The sequence below is a fragment of the Melanerpes formicivorus genome, unplaced genomic scaffold, assembly GCF_026170545.1.
Source record: "Melanerpes formicivorus ecotype bairdi unplaced genomic scaffold, bMelFor1.0.p_v2 SCAF_7, whole genome shotgun sequence".
NCBI lineage: Eukaryota > Metazoa > Chordata > Aves > Piciformes > Picidae > Melanerpes > Melanerpes formicivorus.
The window spans coordinates 13,471,884-13,489,235 of NW_027142359.1; the positions used below are offsets into that span (position 1 = coordinate 13,471,884).

Here is a 17,352-nt window from a genome sequence, read left to right on the forward strand (position 1 = left end):
TTTCCAGATCCACATTTGAAAATAGTCATTTCAGACAGTCTCCAACAGAGTTTATCAGCAGAAGTATCACCACTTCTATTGCTTGTACCTGTATGCTGGCCGACTGGAGAACTGCTTCCACACTGACTCATAGTTCTCCTCATTTGCTGCACGAAACAATTGTAAAAGCTTAAGGGCTTTTGCTGGTGCCTCACTGGAAAGCTGCTCAGTCTCTACAAGGTCTTGTAGGCTCTCCTCTATCTGCAGGAAGATTAAAATGCAGGAAGCTCACACCTGTTGTTTCCGACGTGCACAGGTTCCAACCTCCAACAAAATCTGCCTAGTGGATGAACTTTACCTGGTTTCCCACATTTTTTATTCTGAATAAGTGGACAGGAAGCTGAAGCAATTCACTGCCAAACTGGTACTGAAGTGCCCCACGATTCTGGAATTCTTTTGGTGGGACCTCTGCTGTTTGCTTCTGCACATCAGTCAAAGCAAGTTTCTGCCTGGAGTGGAGAAATCCCAGGAGACAACATCAAAACGTGCAGGGTGAAAACTAAAAAGAACTGTCCCCCTGCATTCAATGCCACTACAATTGTTGTAAAAGGATTTTGTTAGTGAGGAAGAAAGATATTTATAGAGAGACGCATTTGAACATGATGCTCAGAACCTTACTCTGACAAGGTGTACACTTACACAGCAGGGCTTAGATCAGAGCTAGTATTTGCCTTCCTTTGGGAATAACATGGCTCAAGAATTTAAGGAACAAGTGGGAGGTAAAACCCTGTGGCCTGAAGAGGATCACAGGAACTGTGTGTTTGGTTTTAAAGAGTAAATTAAGGATTATAGAAAAAAAAAATAGTTGGGAAACTTTTTTCAGAAATTATCACTTAATTTAAACCTTTTAAGAAGTTCATTAAAGCTCTTTTGTGTCTATGCCTCCTGGAAGCTTCAAAAGGAATTGGAAATTGTTAGATACAATAATAAATGCTACAATCTTTTTACTTGTACTATTATAATTCCCTCCCCATTTTGCCTGGCAAGCTGAAAGTCCCAAGGACTGCAGAAGATAAAAGGTTCTCATGAAGTTTCAAATTGGATTTCCCAAACAAAAAGGGCCAGATAAATTCAGGATTAGTCTTTGGAAAAGAACTCAAGTTTTTGGAAACTTTTCAAGAAACATCAAACCCTCATCCTTTGCTATTAAAAATATTTCCAATGACAGACTGTCTTTGTAAACATTTGCTAGCTTTGTGACATTTTCAGCTAAAGGGATGGATCCTATCCCACCAATTATGTTTAAGATAGGTCAGTTAGGACACTATAATAAAGTTAGGAATTTGTACTGGACAACCAAAAACATTCCAATTGCAATATGTTGTACTACACAGTATCCGAAAATCTCTCTAGAAAATTGGCGTGTTTATTTTGGTATGCCTATGATGATCTTCTGTGTCATTTATATCCACTCCTTCCATATAGATTGCAGAGAACTGCTGCAGAAAATAGCATATAACTGCTCTGCAGACAAGCCACTGGAATTTGAGTAGAAATCACTATAGTAGCAGGAGATATCTTTTTATCTCTTGAAATTTTATACATTACTGAAAGGGCATTTGAGTCAGAAGGTATCGCATCAGGTACACTTGGGCAGATTTAACTCCCCCCTCCAGAACATGATGAAACTGTTATGTCTTCATCCTCATTGTTTTGGGAAAAGGCATATCTGCCTAGAAAGATAGGAGAATGTTGTACTCCACAGAGAAGAGTAAATGACTGCTACAGATAGGATTAAAATGGTGAAACAATAGTAAAAAATCTTGTGGCTTTGAAAGATGCTGCAAGAGGCTTAAGCTGAACAGAACTGTAAATTCAGCTCCAGTTTGGACCCTTGGCTGGACAATGCAAAAGATCCAGAGAAAATGAAAAAAACAAAGGTATTAACCTTTCTAGGGGCTCATTACCTAAGGAAGAACAGTAAGGAAGACAATCTATGCAGGCTCGCAGAAAGAGAGTTTAAATCAGCATAAGTCCATAGGCTCCAGACTAATGCTCACTCACAACGACCTCTAATTTGACAAAAGCACTACAGTTGCATCTATCTTCACCCTGATTGCATGAGATAATGGGATAGCAAAGCCACCTTCACCTTTGCTGTTTTGTTTTTTTTTATTGTTGTTAGCCAAACTGAACGTGTTCCTCATAGCAATGAGGTGATTTATTGACATGAAATTTCTGATGTTGCAGTTTCCCAAACTGTATATTATACCAATAGATTCCTGCAGAAGCTAATGGAGCAAGATTACAACATTTTAAGAGTGGGATTGAGATATATCTTCTGTACAATAACACTTATGCAGAAAGCCTCCCTCTTCAGTAGGGTACTCCTGTCTACAGAGTCAATAAAACAGGTAACTAAAAATACATTCATTGGATGATTCTGATGCAGATGAAAACATTTTCAAACAGTAGAATTTTGAGGGCTTGAGTTAAAAATGAACAGGGCTATAATATCTGAGACAATACTATTCTAATTTCACCCTAAACTTGTTTGAGAAATATGCAAAATTTGTTGTGGAAAAAGCAAATACATTTTACATGCCTTGTGCCCAATCTTTTTGCAATAAACCACAATTTCCTATCAAAACCAGTTTTGATGTGAGATTTGCAAGTGGCCCACTGTGCTTAAGAAGTATATCAGAATCCAAAATCCCATCTATATTTCTTGTGAACTAGTCTCTGGAGTCTCTTACTGCATTACTATTATTTTCCAGGGAACTCTCAGTGAGTAACTGTCTTTCAAAGTATTTTACTGAAAATATATTAGTTCACAATTTTTCAGATGGAATTACATTTGTTTTGGCTTTTATGACATAAATCAAATATCCCCGAGAAATAAAATAGTCGAGCCCTGCCAACTTCAGCTAACAAAATTTGGATAGTGATGTGCATGTTTCAGATTTACAACTAACAGTGAAGGTTGTTTTTATGAACTGTTTGGGATTTTATGTAATTAAATACTGGCAAACAAGAGGCTGTGGAAGTAAAGGATTTATTTCAGTATGGAGTTTGACCAGATTACTGAGATGCTGAGTTAGTTGCTGAATTAAAGGTATATGTACAGTACCTTGCTTCTACTATTGCGTTTCCTCCTGTTACCTCATTGAAGGGTGCAAACTGGTGGATTTCCTCAACATCAGCTTGTGCAATTACAGCTTCATTATATGCATATTTGATTTTGTAATTGTAAGTAGCAGTTGCCTGGGAATTCTTGTTTCTCTTTATTAAAAAAAGAAAAAGGCAAAGGAACAAAGGAAATAGAAAGTCATTGAACTTCCACATTCTGTGACTAGAAGCTATTACATCACCTACTTCAACCCACTTATTTTTCAGGGCTGTTTTGTTCATTGGCCATATGACTAGTTTATGTGAATTCTGCGTGCGCACTTCCGTGGGAGAGGTCAGCCACACTGCCTGGCCCCTTTATTCATACTGCTAAGAAGTGTTAGCTGTTTTTTTTCTTTCCCAAATATAAGTAATTTGTTATTCCCTTGAGAAGGAAATACATTTTCTGAGAGCAGCACTCTAAGCCACATGATTTCTTATTTCAAAGACAGGATTATAATAAGATACAGCAGCATCTATTTTGAACAGTAGAAACTGGACATTATGAATGTTTTCGTACTCAATAGAGTAGGTGAATTAACTCATGCTGATAATTAATGGTTTCCAAGCCAGCTAGTTTGAGCTAGTTGAATTGCAACTGCAATATATAACAGTCTGTAACACAGATCTCTGATGCTCTGTGGAGTTGATTTTTCATACAGAAAGAAAACGTTGATAACTAGGTATGGCAGATCCGACTCCTCCCATTTTAAGGGTTACAAAGCAAATGATAGCAATGATGCCAAATGGCTGTATAAGAATATAAAATACATTTACATAACACCACTCTAATTTACCTGCTGGCAGGTCTGACATGGATGGGTGTATGCTGAACCTGTGATGATTTGAACTTTCTCTTCACAACTGTTCAGGTCCTTGGATTTGGTCACATAGATTAAGTTTGCTCTCTTGTTTTCCTGAATTGCATACGTGGTGTTACAAATACCTCCGATTCCAGCCTGGCAAAGATAAGACTGTGATCAGAGAAGTTCACTCTTATGCAAAGCTTCATCAGTTCCCCGCATCTACTTTCCTGTTTAATTCCATGTTTTCAAAATTCCTGATAGAATTGAATGCCTTCCTCCCCCCCTTTTTTTTTCTCCCCATTCATGGTACTCTCCAGAAGCAAAATCAGGGTGTTCATTACTTCAACGTCTTTTTAACATATGCAGGTTTCTAGTAATCCAAGTTAGAGTTTGACTGGGGAAAGTAAAATTCTCTAGAGTTTCACTGAGAAAAGACTTGGAGCCTCAGAAGAGGTAAGTAACAATTTCCAGTTAGAGCTGTCGATTATGAAATATGAGTTGAGGAATATTAATAAAAAGTGCCAAAATAATTTGATCAGTTGGAATAAAATCTCAATAGCAAAGCATTTTAAGGTTGGAGATGACATTCTGCCCTCAAAATTTGCTTTTATAGACAGCTTATAAATGCTGATGGAACAGACCTTGCAGTATCAGATGATCTGTCAGAATATGAAGAGTGATAATTAAAAAGAATTTCAAGATAGCACAGTTTTGATTGTGGGCTTTCTTCATTTTGCAGTTTTAGTTCAGCTCTTCAATAACATTTCAAGCATATATATTTATAATAGCTCTTAAATTTCCTTAGTCGGTGAGGGGATTTTTGGAGAGAAAAACATTTGATTTCATTTTAGGAGGAAGGGTTATTTTCATGATTTTTTTTTATTGTTATTGATAGCACAGCCACTCCAGAGAGCAGCTCTGGGCTATGTCAGAGCAGAAAAATGGTCATGGGGTGGTTAAGAAGCAAGACATACTTCATCTTTAGCTTAACAGTGTTCCTGAAGACAATGAGGTTTTAGTAAGAGCTAGAAGTAAGGACTGCTGAATTTTTCTGAAAGAATTGTACTATGCAAACACAGGTATGGGGTTCCTCTGCATATTGCAGGCTGTGGTAGAGAAACCTAGGTGCTGGACTGGGAATGTCCAGCACCTCATGCTCAGTGGGATGAAGTAGCCTCCTTTCCTGCTGGACTTTCCAGCTGTGTGCAGTTCATGGCTAGTTCAGATACCTCATCCTACACCCTGCAGGATGTGATGTAGATTTTCCTAGGCTAGTCCTTTAAACCTCTCTGCAGCTCAGATTGTGGCTCTAATAATGCTTATCCTCCTATTACAGTTTGAAGAGGGAACTTTAGCCTAGTCCCTGACTGCAAAGACTGAAAACAAAAGAAATTGCCATTGAATACAAAAGGAAAAATGATAAGGTCTATATAATTCACTGGATTGCTAATGGGAATATTGAGTAGAAGGCACAAACAGTTCTTTCCCTGTCACTTCTGCTTGCAATTTTCCTCTCTCTTCTCACGGCCTTGCTGGGGTATCTTTGTTTTGACTACTGTGTGAGGTAATGAGAAGGAAGGAAGAAGGGTGGTGGGGAGGAGGTGAATGGCTCCTCTGGATCCATCCAGGGCGATTCTGAGGTGTTTTTGTGTTGTTTATAAATCGTATATATATAGTATATTTTGTACATATTCATTGCATTTCATATTTCTAGATTTGCTTGTAAATACAGCTTCATTTGCTTCCATTCCAAACTGAGCTGGTCTGGCAATTTTATTTTGGGGGTAGTTTCTCCAAATTAGTTGGAGGGTAATTTCACACCACCACACCTCCTCTACAGAATGACTAGAGATTGTCAAGCCAGAGTGCCAATGCTTATTAATCAGTTGCTGTCTGAGAAAAGCAAAGAAAGCTTGGAAATGATTCTAGAATGTGAAGCCACATTATACTGCTCAGCAGCAAGAGTAGTAGACATAGTGGTAACCAAATTGGAAACAATGAAGATGTAAAACTTGATAAAAGAAAATAGTGCTGCAGAACACACAGTGCCATCAACTGGATTTTCATGTGAAACAAACAGCATGAAAATATTAAATTATGTAGTTCCTTTCCCAGAAACAACTCTTAACTATATAAAAATATATATTTTTTTAAAAAATTAAAGTTCCTCTGGTCTGCTTTTCCAATAAAAATAACATGAAAGTATAATAATTTCAAGGTTTTTGCTGATCTCTGAATTGAATGTAGTCTAATCAATGCAAATATGGTTTCAGAAAAACTAAACATATTGCAATTTCTGTGGTGAGTAATAATATCAGGTGATTTACCTTTACTAAGATATTATAACTTGAAAAATGGTAGAAATTTCAATAGAGCATCAACTGCAACTGTCAAAGCCCTTACAGTAATGTCATGGAATATATACTGTTTTCCTCCTAAAAGAGGAGCTAAAAACAATTAAAGATTGGTAAAAAAGTCAAATTGCTCTTATTGTAGCTTTAATTGCGTGCTGTATGTTTAAGCTTGTTTTAACATGTTATTTAAATTTTATGTAGGTTACAGCTTTCAGAGGATTTTCTTTTCTCTAGAATCACAAGGGTGATTTTCTGAGGGTCTGCTTTTTCTGAACTGCTTTGACTAGCCAGATCAAATATCTGCTATTCTGCTATCCTGTTTAGCATCCATCAAATGCTGTCCCATAAGAACAACGCAATCACGATTTCCCAAGAGTAGATGTTTCTTGTTAGTGCCATTTGTGTCAAGGATGGATTCAGAAAATGCAGTAGAGGAATCTCAAGAGAAGGCTTATTTATTTCCAAAGTGACCACAATAGCCGAAACTAAAAAGCTCACCTCCTGTAGGCTGTATGAATGCTGCATCTTCTTTATACTCAGCTGCAGCACGTTCAGAATCCCTCTGTAGATGTTCAGGCTATCATCCGAGACAGAATCAGGAGCTAAAAGGTTTCCAACATGGCCATTGCTGTACTCAAACTTGATGGGATTACTAAGTTGTCCAGTTAGTACCTGGGTCAGTTTGAGTGATCGAGAGAACGAGCTTGTGGGCCAGACACCATTGTATTCTGCTGCTTCGATTGAGTGAATCTAGAACAAAAGGGGAACATGACTCCTTTCCAGTTTAATTTTCCCTAGCATTTTTCAATGTATATAAACATCTAGACCCTTACTTATGTCAAAACCACACTTTTAAATAACCCAAAGGGAAAACTTGAAAGTTGTCATTTAACATAGCTAGTATTGCTATATGTATTTCCATGGATAAAAGAGAATAATGCAAATGACTGATTTTTTTCATGGTTACTGGCCTCTGTTCCGTTGCATAACTAACCCGTGCTGCCAAAGGTTGACTGTATCAAACAGGTTGCTACTCAAAAGTAGTAGAAGATGCGCAGAAAGTTGCAGGAGAAAGTTAATGTTGCATAAAGTATCATTAACTCCTGTTGTGAACTCTGTCCTCTCCATTGATGGGGTCACAGACCACAGACAGCAGTCAGAAACGAGTAACAACACGGCTGCTGAGGCAACCACAAAGTCATAATCAGTTTGAGCAATGAAGAACAAATTACAAAAATTGCCCTTTTCTACTCATTTTCTGGTGGAGCTGAAGGTTCAGGCACTGTCCCGAGTCCTGCTCTGACTTCACACTTCAACCTCAACCTAGGGCACACGCAGGCAAGTAGAACGCTGTGCTAATCTATGCATAACTCAAATAATTTCTGCACCATGGGAATGGGACACCTTTAGCTTAATTTCTCAGGGGACCCTTCCCTTCTGTGTGTTTTGACAATTTAAAGAGACTTTTCTCTGACACATCAGGCTGGAGATGTGATGCAAGACACGGATTAATTTCTCAGAAAGCCTCACAAACTAAATCCTCATACAGCAAATCACTGGAGACAGCAGTTTCATATTTATTTTTGTTATTGTTGGTGGAGATCACTGCCAACCCCAGTAACTGAAGCTTACAGCGGAGGCTGTTACAGAGCAAATCCCTCATGCTGCCTCTTGGACACGCTTCTGGCGTATTGCACACGGGCAGGTTTGGGACTGCTCTGCAGGGTCAGGGTGAGGTAGTTTTCCTCAGCCCTCAGGGCCCAGCCAGCACTTATGTTGTCAACTAGGTTTTGAACACAGCTGGCAATTCTTACTTGTGGGTTTGCAATGTAAAAAATTGCCAACTGGAAACTGCCCAGGGAATAGAGCTTTTTGCTTGGGCTGAATGAGAACTACGAGTCTACAGATGAAAGACTAATTCCCTGAACCATTCTTCTGAACTGTCTAATTTAAATACAACTGCAGCAAAATAAACTTTTCCCAGAGCAGAAGGGAATAAATGTACCTTTAGCTTAGAACTTGCCCCCAACATCTCATGATTCTTAAAAAAAATTCACCTTTTTAATGACTGAAATTATTTCTGTATTTATTTCTGAAATAGAAACTTTTACCCAAATCAGGTGAAGTGATGTTGGAAGATTTTAGGGAACAGGAGTCAGTTTTTAGTGAAGAATTGCCCTTACACACAACAAGAGTTGTTTTGGCAGGAAGTGGGGACTATTTGAGATGATGATGACTGCTTCTGCCTCCTCTCTGCCAGGATAGCCTACTATTCACCAGTGCAGAAAAAATAACTAAAAAGAATCCATCCATTTGCAAAGGCCATGGAAAAGCAATGTTTCCCTTCCGTATCTGTTATAATTTGAATTTACCAAAAATACATAGTAACAGAGAGCTAATTCAGGCAGGAAGGCTACAGCATTTACAAGTTGCTATCAGACAGTCACTAGTATTTATAATCTACAGTTTTCAATTTGCCAAATGAAAGCTCTTAAAAAGAAGATTTTTCTTCCAAATATACAGAAGACTAAGTGGAGTTTGTGTAAAGCAATTGATGAGTGTGTTTCAATACACTCATTAGAAGCACATATAGGCTTCTGTTAAAGCAAAAGTGTTTTTCACATAATCAAACCCCTTAGTAATTACTCAGCATGCAGTAAAAATATACAACTAAGATGACAAACTATGCCATTTGGGACCCTGCTGAAAAAGACACCACCAGATTACATTAATTATGCTAAATACTGAATCACATCCAGCTCATGTAGCCCAGCTACTGTAGTATGTTTTATTGCCTTTCATTTGCTGGTTATGAAATCAGTTGATTAAATAATCTTAGGTTGTACAGTTTGGAACAATTGGATTGATCCAGTAATAAATTATTGCACATTTCAAATTACATTCCATTGTCTCCCTGACCACAAAGCAGAAGAAATCCTTCAAGCCCAAGGTTGGATTGAGCTGAGAATTACCTAGCAAAGTGCAAATAGAATGTAGGGCAATGCGTTAAAAAAATAATAGTGTTAGTAACATTCTTGTCGAGTAAGCACAACACATGATGAAACTTAATTACTTCCCAAAAGCTTAAAAGTCAACTATGAAGAGAATTTTACCTTTCAAATTGAATACATTGTTCTTACCCTAATAAAACAAAGTTTTGGCCCAATACCACTAATCTCCACTTTACTTTTTACTCTTATTCCAGCTCTTGAAAGTCCTTTCTCTGGAAGTCCACTGAGAAGCGTGCTTTCATAGTCAAATGTATAAACCTTGTTTTCACTGAACTCAGGTTCTGAAAAGAAATGTTTCCCATAAAACATTATAGTGACCATACAGAACATATTAGAGAACCTGTATTAGAATGTATGTTACAAAAAATAATAGAAGAGAATAAAATAGAATAAAATGGAATTAACCAGGTTGGAAGAGACCTTTGAGATCATCAAGTCCAACCTATCATCCAACACTATCTAATCAACTAAACCATGGCACCACCTTAACAAAATTAGTTGCTGTTAAATTACATTAAACATTGATATACTTTTCACATTCTATTTTGTATTTCACTCATTGCAATTATATTAGCTGATGGGAAATTTACTTACGGTAATTAAGTGGCTGGCTCCCTGAAAGAGAAGTTAAAAAATGAGTAATGGATAAAGCAAGAAAACCCCACCGCAAAATTCTAATGTATTTTAGTATTAAAGGGCATATCTTGTATATATGGCATAACTCTTTGTATTTAACTTCTACTTCAGCATGTAGCCAAAACCCATTTTCCCCTAAACAACAAAAACATAGTCACAAAATATTTTTTCTATATAATGTTAAAGTTCATGTTTGTAAGTGAATTATATTTAGATTCTGAAACATTTTTCTGATCTATTATTTTAAAATCATCAAAGCAAAAAAGTTACTTACCCACTAGTGATAAAAAGAGGGCTACTATCAAGCCCTTCATGATGACAATAAAATAGAAGTGAACATGCTGGGTTCTCTTTTATAAAGGCATGTGATATCGTATGTTTCCTTTGGCACAACAGTTTGACAAATAAGCATATATTAGCATGTGTATTGATCAATCAAAAAATAAACATTTCTGAGGTCATGAATGTTGATGACTTCAAATCACCTCATGATTTCAGGTATCTTACCTTCTGTGTGAAATAGAAATTTCATTTTCAAAATATCCTGTTATTTTCCCACATTTAAATAAAAGTAGTTCCTCAATCATAACTGAAGTAACTTGGCTTTTTCACAATCATGTTTTCAATCAACTGGTAATGTGCTCTTGGTAAGAGTCACAGCTTTGGAGACACACCTTGATCTGTTATATCAAAACTACTGCTGGTGGGAAATTTGCAATTGATTTCATAGATTTAGGATTGAGATATCTTAGAGCTCACAAACAAACAATGGGAAACTGTCTTTCTATAGTACCTACCACACCTGTCTTTGCAAGTATATCTTCTTAGACACCCTGGGAAGAGAAATATTGTCAGTATGACCTTCACATTAGCCTCTAATTAATGAACAAAGTTTACACTATGAAAACAACAAGGAAATGAATGTCGTTGTTTATGAGGAGAATTTGAAAAACAAGTTGTTTCCAGAAGGACCTCAGGGATTTGGGAGAATTAGATCCTTCACAGAAGGTTTTGACTGGGCTTTAGCTACTGCCACTCTTGTGAAATATATCAAGAATTTCTCACTTGTGGTAATAACATTTAGACCACCTCCTAGCAAAGCTAAGCAAGGAGGGAGTTTGCTCCCCAACCTCAGTTATACATAATTTTTGCAAGTGTTTCAATGTTTACTTTGAATTTAATCTTGACTTCTGATCAAATAGTAAATTAAATATAATGCAAAAAAAATCACCTGGGTGCAAGGGTTACTGAGAGAGCAGGAAGGAGAACTCAGGAATGTCTGTCTGGTATTTCCTCGAGGCTGTGAAGGGCACAACATACTTGCAAGTAATGCATGCAGTCAGGCAGCTAGGCTCTATCTTTCAGGAAGAGAAAAAGGTTTTCTCAGCTGTTGCTATTCATTAGGGAGAAGGGGGAAACCTGAGCGTGTATCTTGAAGACTTCACCATCAGGCCTGAGAATATATTTCTGCAGGTCCTATCAACCAGTTCCTTTCCACAGTTACTTCATTTGCTTGGAGTAATGCCACCTGAATGAGGAATAATGAAGTTATGGTGCCAGTGTACCTGAGCTGGAGTCAGAGATGCAGCTGTGTGGCCTCTCTGCTTTGCTCCCTGCAGCTGTGCTGGCTGGACAAATCTGAGAAAGGAAGAATCAGAGGAGGGCTGACTAGTTTGGGTACCTTCACTGCCTCCAGAAATCTCAAGAATTTTAATATTGTAGCTTTCTTTCATACAGGGAAAGATATGAAATTGGATGAGTAGTCAGACCTTCCTTGAAATGAAATGGGTGTCTTGTAAAATATTTTAAAAAATATGTTAGATACACAAACTGTTACAAGAAATTAATAAATGGATTGCTGGTTCAGATGGTGAAAAATTGAGTGCAGATGGATTCTCCCTGCTGTTTTCTTCTAGTGTGATATATGACAAGATGCACCATGTCTGTGGGTCCTGTGAAATTCAGTGGCAAAACCTGTCTGGTATGTATGCACTGTCAGATATAGTTAGAAATGTCTTACAAGCAGTTACTTTCTTTTTTTTCTTTCTTTCCTTTTTTTTTTTTTTTTTTTAGAATAGAAGTAAATGCACAGCAGCAGTGTAACAGTGTAGGTGGTACCATGCAAAACTCTCCTGCTTTTACGGCACTGCTCATCAGTGCCACAGCTTGAGCTCCGCACGAATATTGTGCTATTGTGCTCCACTAGCCACACTTCCATAGGAAGGTTGTATAAGAAAAAATATGTTAGGTACAGAAATATATGAGTGACTATGAATTTAGGCATTGTTACTAACAGCACATTGAAATAATGTCTGAGGGACACATACATATTAAAATGGAGCCATAACATGTTTCTCCAGTTTGATAAAAAGCTTTATAATTCAGGTGCAACATGAATATATGTTTGGGTTGTGAAAATACTGCATTTCTTTTTGTTAAGATGGGGATCACTGAGTCTAAGTTCACAATCAGCATGCAGACATCTGACTGCTAAACAGTCAGCTAAAATAATTAAGATTGCGCAGGCTGCCCTGTTCATTTGCAGCATGTCTTCTCTCTTTTTAAGAGCTCCCCTCTACCCAGACTTGTTTTCTTGGGGTTGAGGAGAAAGAGATCTCAGAACTGCTGTACCCACTACTACTTTAAAGAGAAAACCTGATAAATTCATTAAGTAAAGAGAGACATAACTAAAGTTTGAGCATCACAGTATTGGGATCTAATCCTTTCTCCTAAAACAAGTGTGTCCTTCCAGCCCACTCTGAGAGAATAAACAGACAGTCTATAACTTTAAGGAAATGGATAAAACACATTTTTTAAAGCCACTACAATTTTTCTTAAACATTCAACAGGACATATAATGAGCAAGAAAATATATGAAAAGTAAGCAAAATGCAACTAAACAGGTCCTCCACAGACAACTTCTAAGTGCCTAGTCTGGTTGCAGAGGAAGGAATTATATTTTTTTTAATTAAAAAAAATTATATATTTTTGTAGCCACAAAAAAAAACCCCACAAAACCAACCCAAAAAACCCCCAATTCTTCAAAAGCTATAGGAAATATCTTGGGATTTTTTTTTTTTTTTTTTTTTTAAATTAAAGAAGAAAATACATGGTATTGAGTGTTACAGAGGGCATGGTGGCTGTAGAAGGAGTGCAGTAAGATGAAGTAGACTGCTTTGAATTTACAGGGCACTTGCACCATAAATGAAACATGAATACAGTCTAATTAACCTGATTAGAGCTATTGCTTCTACACTGCAATTGTCTTTACATAACACATTCTGCTTGAGTAACAGAGTCTTATTATCTGCTGTTTGTTCCACTGCCGATAGCTCTGCACTCTCCTTGTTCTGTATTCACATCGCTGATTTATGGTGCAGTGATGCAATTTCCATCCTGCTAATATATAGCCTAACGACAATGCAGGGATTAGTAAAACAGCTCCCAAGCAACCATAGCAGGTTAAAATAGATATAATCAGTTGGCTAAGTGTTTTTTAGCCTTCAATTTTCCTCATTTCTAAAGATGAAAAAATCCTACTTTAAAAATTATTTTTGAAAACAATTGGATCTATTTCATATATAACATCGTTTCCTTGGTTCCCTCCCGCCCCCAGCCCCCAAAAAATATTCAGCATTTGCTACTGTGGCATTGCCTCCAAGATAATATTTGATATTCTCTTCAGAGACTCTGGACATTGTCTAATGAATAAAAATGTGTTCTGGGTTGGGCTAAATTGCCATATGCTGATTCTAGTATATTCACAAAGGGATTTTATTACATTAGTTTGCTTTAAAAGGTGCTTTCTGGATTTGTGTGTTGGTTGGGGTTTTTTTGGTCTTGTTTGGGTTTTTTTTTTGTTGTTTTTGGTTTTTTTTTTTTTCTTTTACTTCCATTCATTTTACTAGAAAGAAGCCAACCGGACCAATTCCCTGCTGTTATCCAAATTTAATGTTGGCACATCACCAATGGAGTCACAACTCTGGGAGCTGGATACCAGGTTTGCAAAATGAAAGAGGTGGAAATGTTGTTTATGTTTTGTCTAGATTCTGGAGTATATACAGGTTGGAATATGCTGTTGGTCTAGATTTCTAGAATAGTTACAGAATTTTATTTTGATAAATTTGTTTTTCATCAATATATGTTCTTAAGTCAAAGCCATATCTTTGTGCATTTCAATGAAGTAGATGGCCGAACCCAGAGAGTGGTGGTGAATGGTGTCACATCCAGCTGGCGGCCAGTCAGTACTGGAGTCCCCCAGGGATCAGTGCTGGGCCCCATCCTCTTTAACATCTTTATTGATGATCTGGATGAGGGCATTGAGTCTATCATCAGTAAATTTGCTGATGACACCAAGCTGGAGACAGGAGTTGATCTGCTAGAGGGTTGGAGAGGCTTTGCAGAGAGACCTCGACAGGCTGGACAGATGGGCAGAGTCCAACGGCATGAGATTTAACACATCCAAGTGCCGGGTTCTGCACATTGGCCACAACAACCCCATGCAGTGCTACAGGCTGGGGTCAGAGTGGCTGGAGAGCAGCCAGGCAGAGAGGGACCTGGGGGTGCTGGTTGATGGTAGGATGAACATGAGCCTGCAGTGTGCCCAGGTGGCCAGGAGGGCCAATGGCATCCTGGCCTGCATTAAGAACAGTGTGGCCAGCAGGAGCAGGGAGGTCATTCTGCCCCTGTACACTGCACTGGTTAGGCCACACCTCAAGTACTGTGTCCAGTTCTGGGCACCTCAGTTTAGGAAGGATTGTTGACTTGCTGGAACGAGTCCAGAGAAGAGCAACGAAGTTGGTGAGGGGCTTGGAACACAAGCCCTATGAGGAGAGACTGAGGGAGCTGGGGCTCCTTAGCCTGGAGAGGAGGAGACTCAGGGGTGACCTTATTGCTCTCTACAACTACCTGAAGGGGGGTTGTAAACAGGCAGAGGTTGGTCTCTTCTCCCAGGCAGCCAGCACCAGAACAAGAGGACACAGTTTGAGGCTGCGCCGGGGGAAGTTCAGGCTGGAGGTCAGGAGGAAGTTTTACACAGAGAGAGTGATTGCCCATTGGAATGGACTGCCCGGGGAGGTGGTGGAGTCGCCATCACTGGAGGTGTTCAGGAGGAGACTTGACAGGGTGCTTGGTTGCATGGGTTAGTTGATTAGGTGGTGTTGGGTGATAGGTTGGACACGATGATCTTGAAGGTCTCTTCCAACCTGGTGTATTCTATTCTATTCTATTCTATTCTATTCTATTCTATTCTATTCTATTCTATTCTATTCTATTCTATTCTATTCTATTCTATTCTATTCTATTCTATTCTATTCTAGTCAGAGAGACTACTCATGATGCCTAGCATGGATTTGTCTGTCATTTCCAGAGAAAGGAATGAAACTAAGCAAGAGTGTGGAATCCAATTCTGTCTTTCTCACTCTGAAAACAGATTATTTTGATACAACTTAGCTTTACTAAAATGCTCAGAGCATTTTATTTTCATTTAAATGCAGAAAAGAGATTTTGAAGCCTAACAGTCTACTGTCATCACTATCATCATTAGCTCATCAGCCAGCACACTATTTACATGGTTTCAGAATTTTCCATCCCTTTCAGTATATACTATTTCCAAAGTAATTCAATAGGGTTAAATGTTAGACAACTTGCCATCTGAGATTTGATCATGTCATATTTGAGGACTGGTGTTTGCTGTGTAATTCTGTTGCACTAGAAGATAACTTCTCCAAGTTTATCTTAACCCCAGCATCGACTTCATGGTCACAAAGTGATTATCGTCTGTGGCATTGGTACGGATGGGAAAGCAAGTAGCCCTGAAATTTAGCCTTGTCATATCTCCACCTTGGTCCCTTTGGTGATGAAATAGTGACTGCATATGCAGGACAATGGAGAGCTCTGCACCATATTAAATGTTCTCCTATAGGCTGAGGTAATATTTGCAATGCTATGCTCGGTTAGAGCTATCACAGCTAGTAAATTATCCAGAGGCAAAACTACTTGTGTAATATTTATTCTAATGCACTCTGACTACAAAATGTAGGGTGGTGAGAAGGTCTCAGGCCTTTCCATGTGCCTTAGGATGGATGGTAGGAAGAGGGATAGTATCTGATTTACCAGACTCAGCATCAACAACCCTCTTGCAGGAGGTGCTGTGAGCTCAGATAAAAAGCTTCCACTTCAGAAACAGAGCCATGAGCCTCTGTAATCCCGCGTTAGGATACTTTTCTATTTTGGAAGTACAAGTCAGAGTAAATAGTGGGAGAATCTTAGAAAGAAGAAAATTCTCAAATCTCTCTTTTTCTTAATATGAGGCCAAATGCCTGCAAATCTTCATACCCTCCTAAGAAACAAATTTGGCTTATTATTATTTTTTAAAGTGTGGAGCTGTGATGAGTCTGCATCATCACTTTCTAGTGTCATAGTATCAGATAAGTTTATGGTGTCAGGAGAAAGCTAAGTATGAACTTACTCTCAGTTCAGAATATATGAGGTTTGTGATATCTTAGTTTCACAGCACTGGGTCACTGTGACATTAGGTCATGGGTCAGATAAGATAAGCAGGGCATTATTCATAAGGAAAGAGCAGATAATACTTTGCCAGTTCAAACAACAAGTCATTGACTTTACCCTCAAAAAAACAACAACAAAAAAAGAGGCTAAATCACCTACCAGTATTTAATTACTTCTAAAGATTAAAAGGTCTAATTTTATAAAAATAAGAACATAACTTTGTTCTTGTCACTGTGAAAGTTCAGTAATAAATTGAGCTCCATATGTTTCATTACTTTGAAAGAAAGTTGCAACATGATTATTCTCACTACAGCATACATTAATCATAATCCCATTGTCTGTATAAGACAATTACAATTTAAAATATTAAATGGAGCATGATATTTGTATCTGCTTATGAAGGACTATAGTACTATGATTCCACATTGCCCATAATTATCAGAGGACAAAGTAACTCTTGAACATACCTTTGACTAAAACTATGAAGAATTAGAATGAAGGCTGAACAAATTCACATATGCAGGAGATGAGGAATCTGGATCCAGGCCTGTAATTTTCAGGTGGCTGATGTCTTACACTCTTACACTTTTCTTGCAGAAAATTTCTTGCCTATTTTATGGGGAACAATTCTAACAGTCACATGGTAACGACTGTCTTTTGCTGGAGGAAGTACCTTAACGTGGCCAGAACACTATAGATGCTGCTTTCTAGCATGGTATATGCAGCCTTAATGGTTAGCTGCTCAAATTATGTTTGCAAAGATTTTAGCAAAAGTTACAGGCATACTCTGACTCACTATCCTGCTCTGAAGCAAATGGTATCATGATGTTTAACTGGAGCTACAGCTAGGATTTATGGATGCTAGTTTGCCCTTTGAATAATCCTTGC

At 38.0% G+C, this 17,352-nt stretch overlaps 1 protein-coding gene and 1 long non-coding RNA gene across 2 annotated transcripts in view; one reads left to right on the forward strand and one right to left on the reverse strand.

The window, feature by feature from the left end:
• LOC137442401 (vitellogenin-1-like) overlaps window positions 1-10,268 on the reverse strand; it is a 43,206-nt gene extending 32,938 nt beyond the window's left edge. The window contains exons 1-8 of the mRNA XM_068141115.1: window positions 10,229-10,268; window positions 9,913-9,933; window positions 9,448-9,599; window positions 6,806-7,057; window positions 3,945-4,106; window positions 3,110-3,261; window positions 338-488; window positions 89-240 (exon numbers count right to left, since the gene is read on the reverse strand). Of these exons, the coding sequence (XP_067997216.1) occupies window positions 89-240; window positions 338-488; window positions 3,110-3,261; window positions 3,945-4,106; window positions 6,806-7,057; window positions 9,448-9,599; window positions 9,913-9,933; window positions 10,229-10,268 (1,082 nt within the window). The remainder of the gene's footprint in view (window positions 1-88; window positions 241-337; window positions 489-3,109; window positions 3,262-3,944; window positions 4,107-6,805; window positions 7,058-9,447; window positions 9,600-9,912; window positions 9,934-10,228) is intronic.
• Window positions 1-17,352, forward strand: part of LOC137442402 (uncharacterized) — an 82,059-nt gene that overhangs the window by 53,728 nt on the left and 10,979 nt on the right. The gene's annotated exons all lie outside the window — the stretch shown is intronic.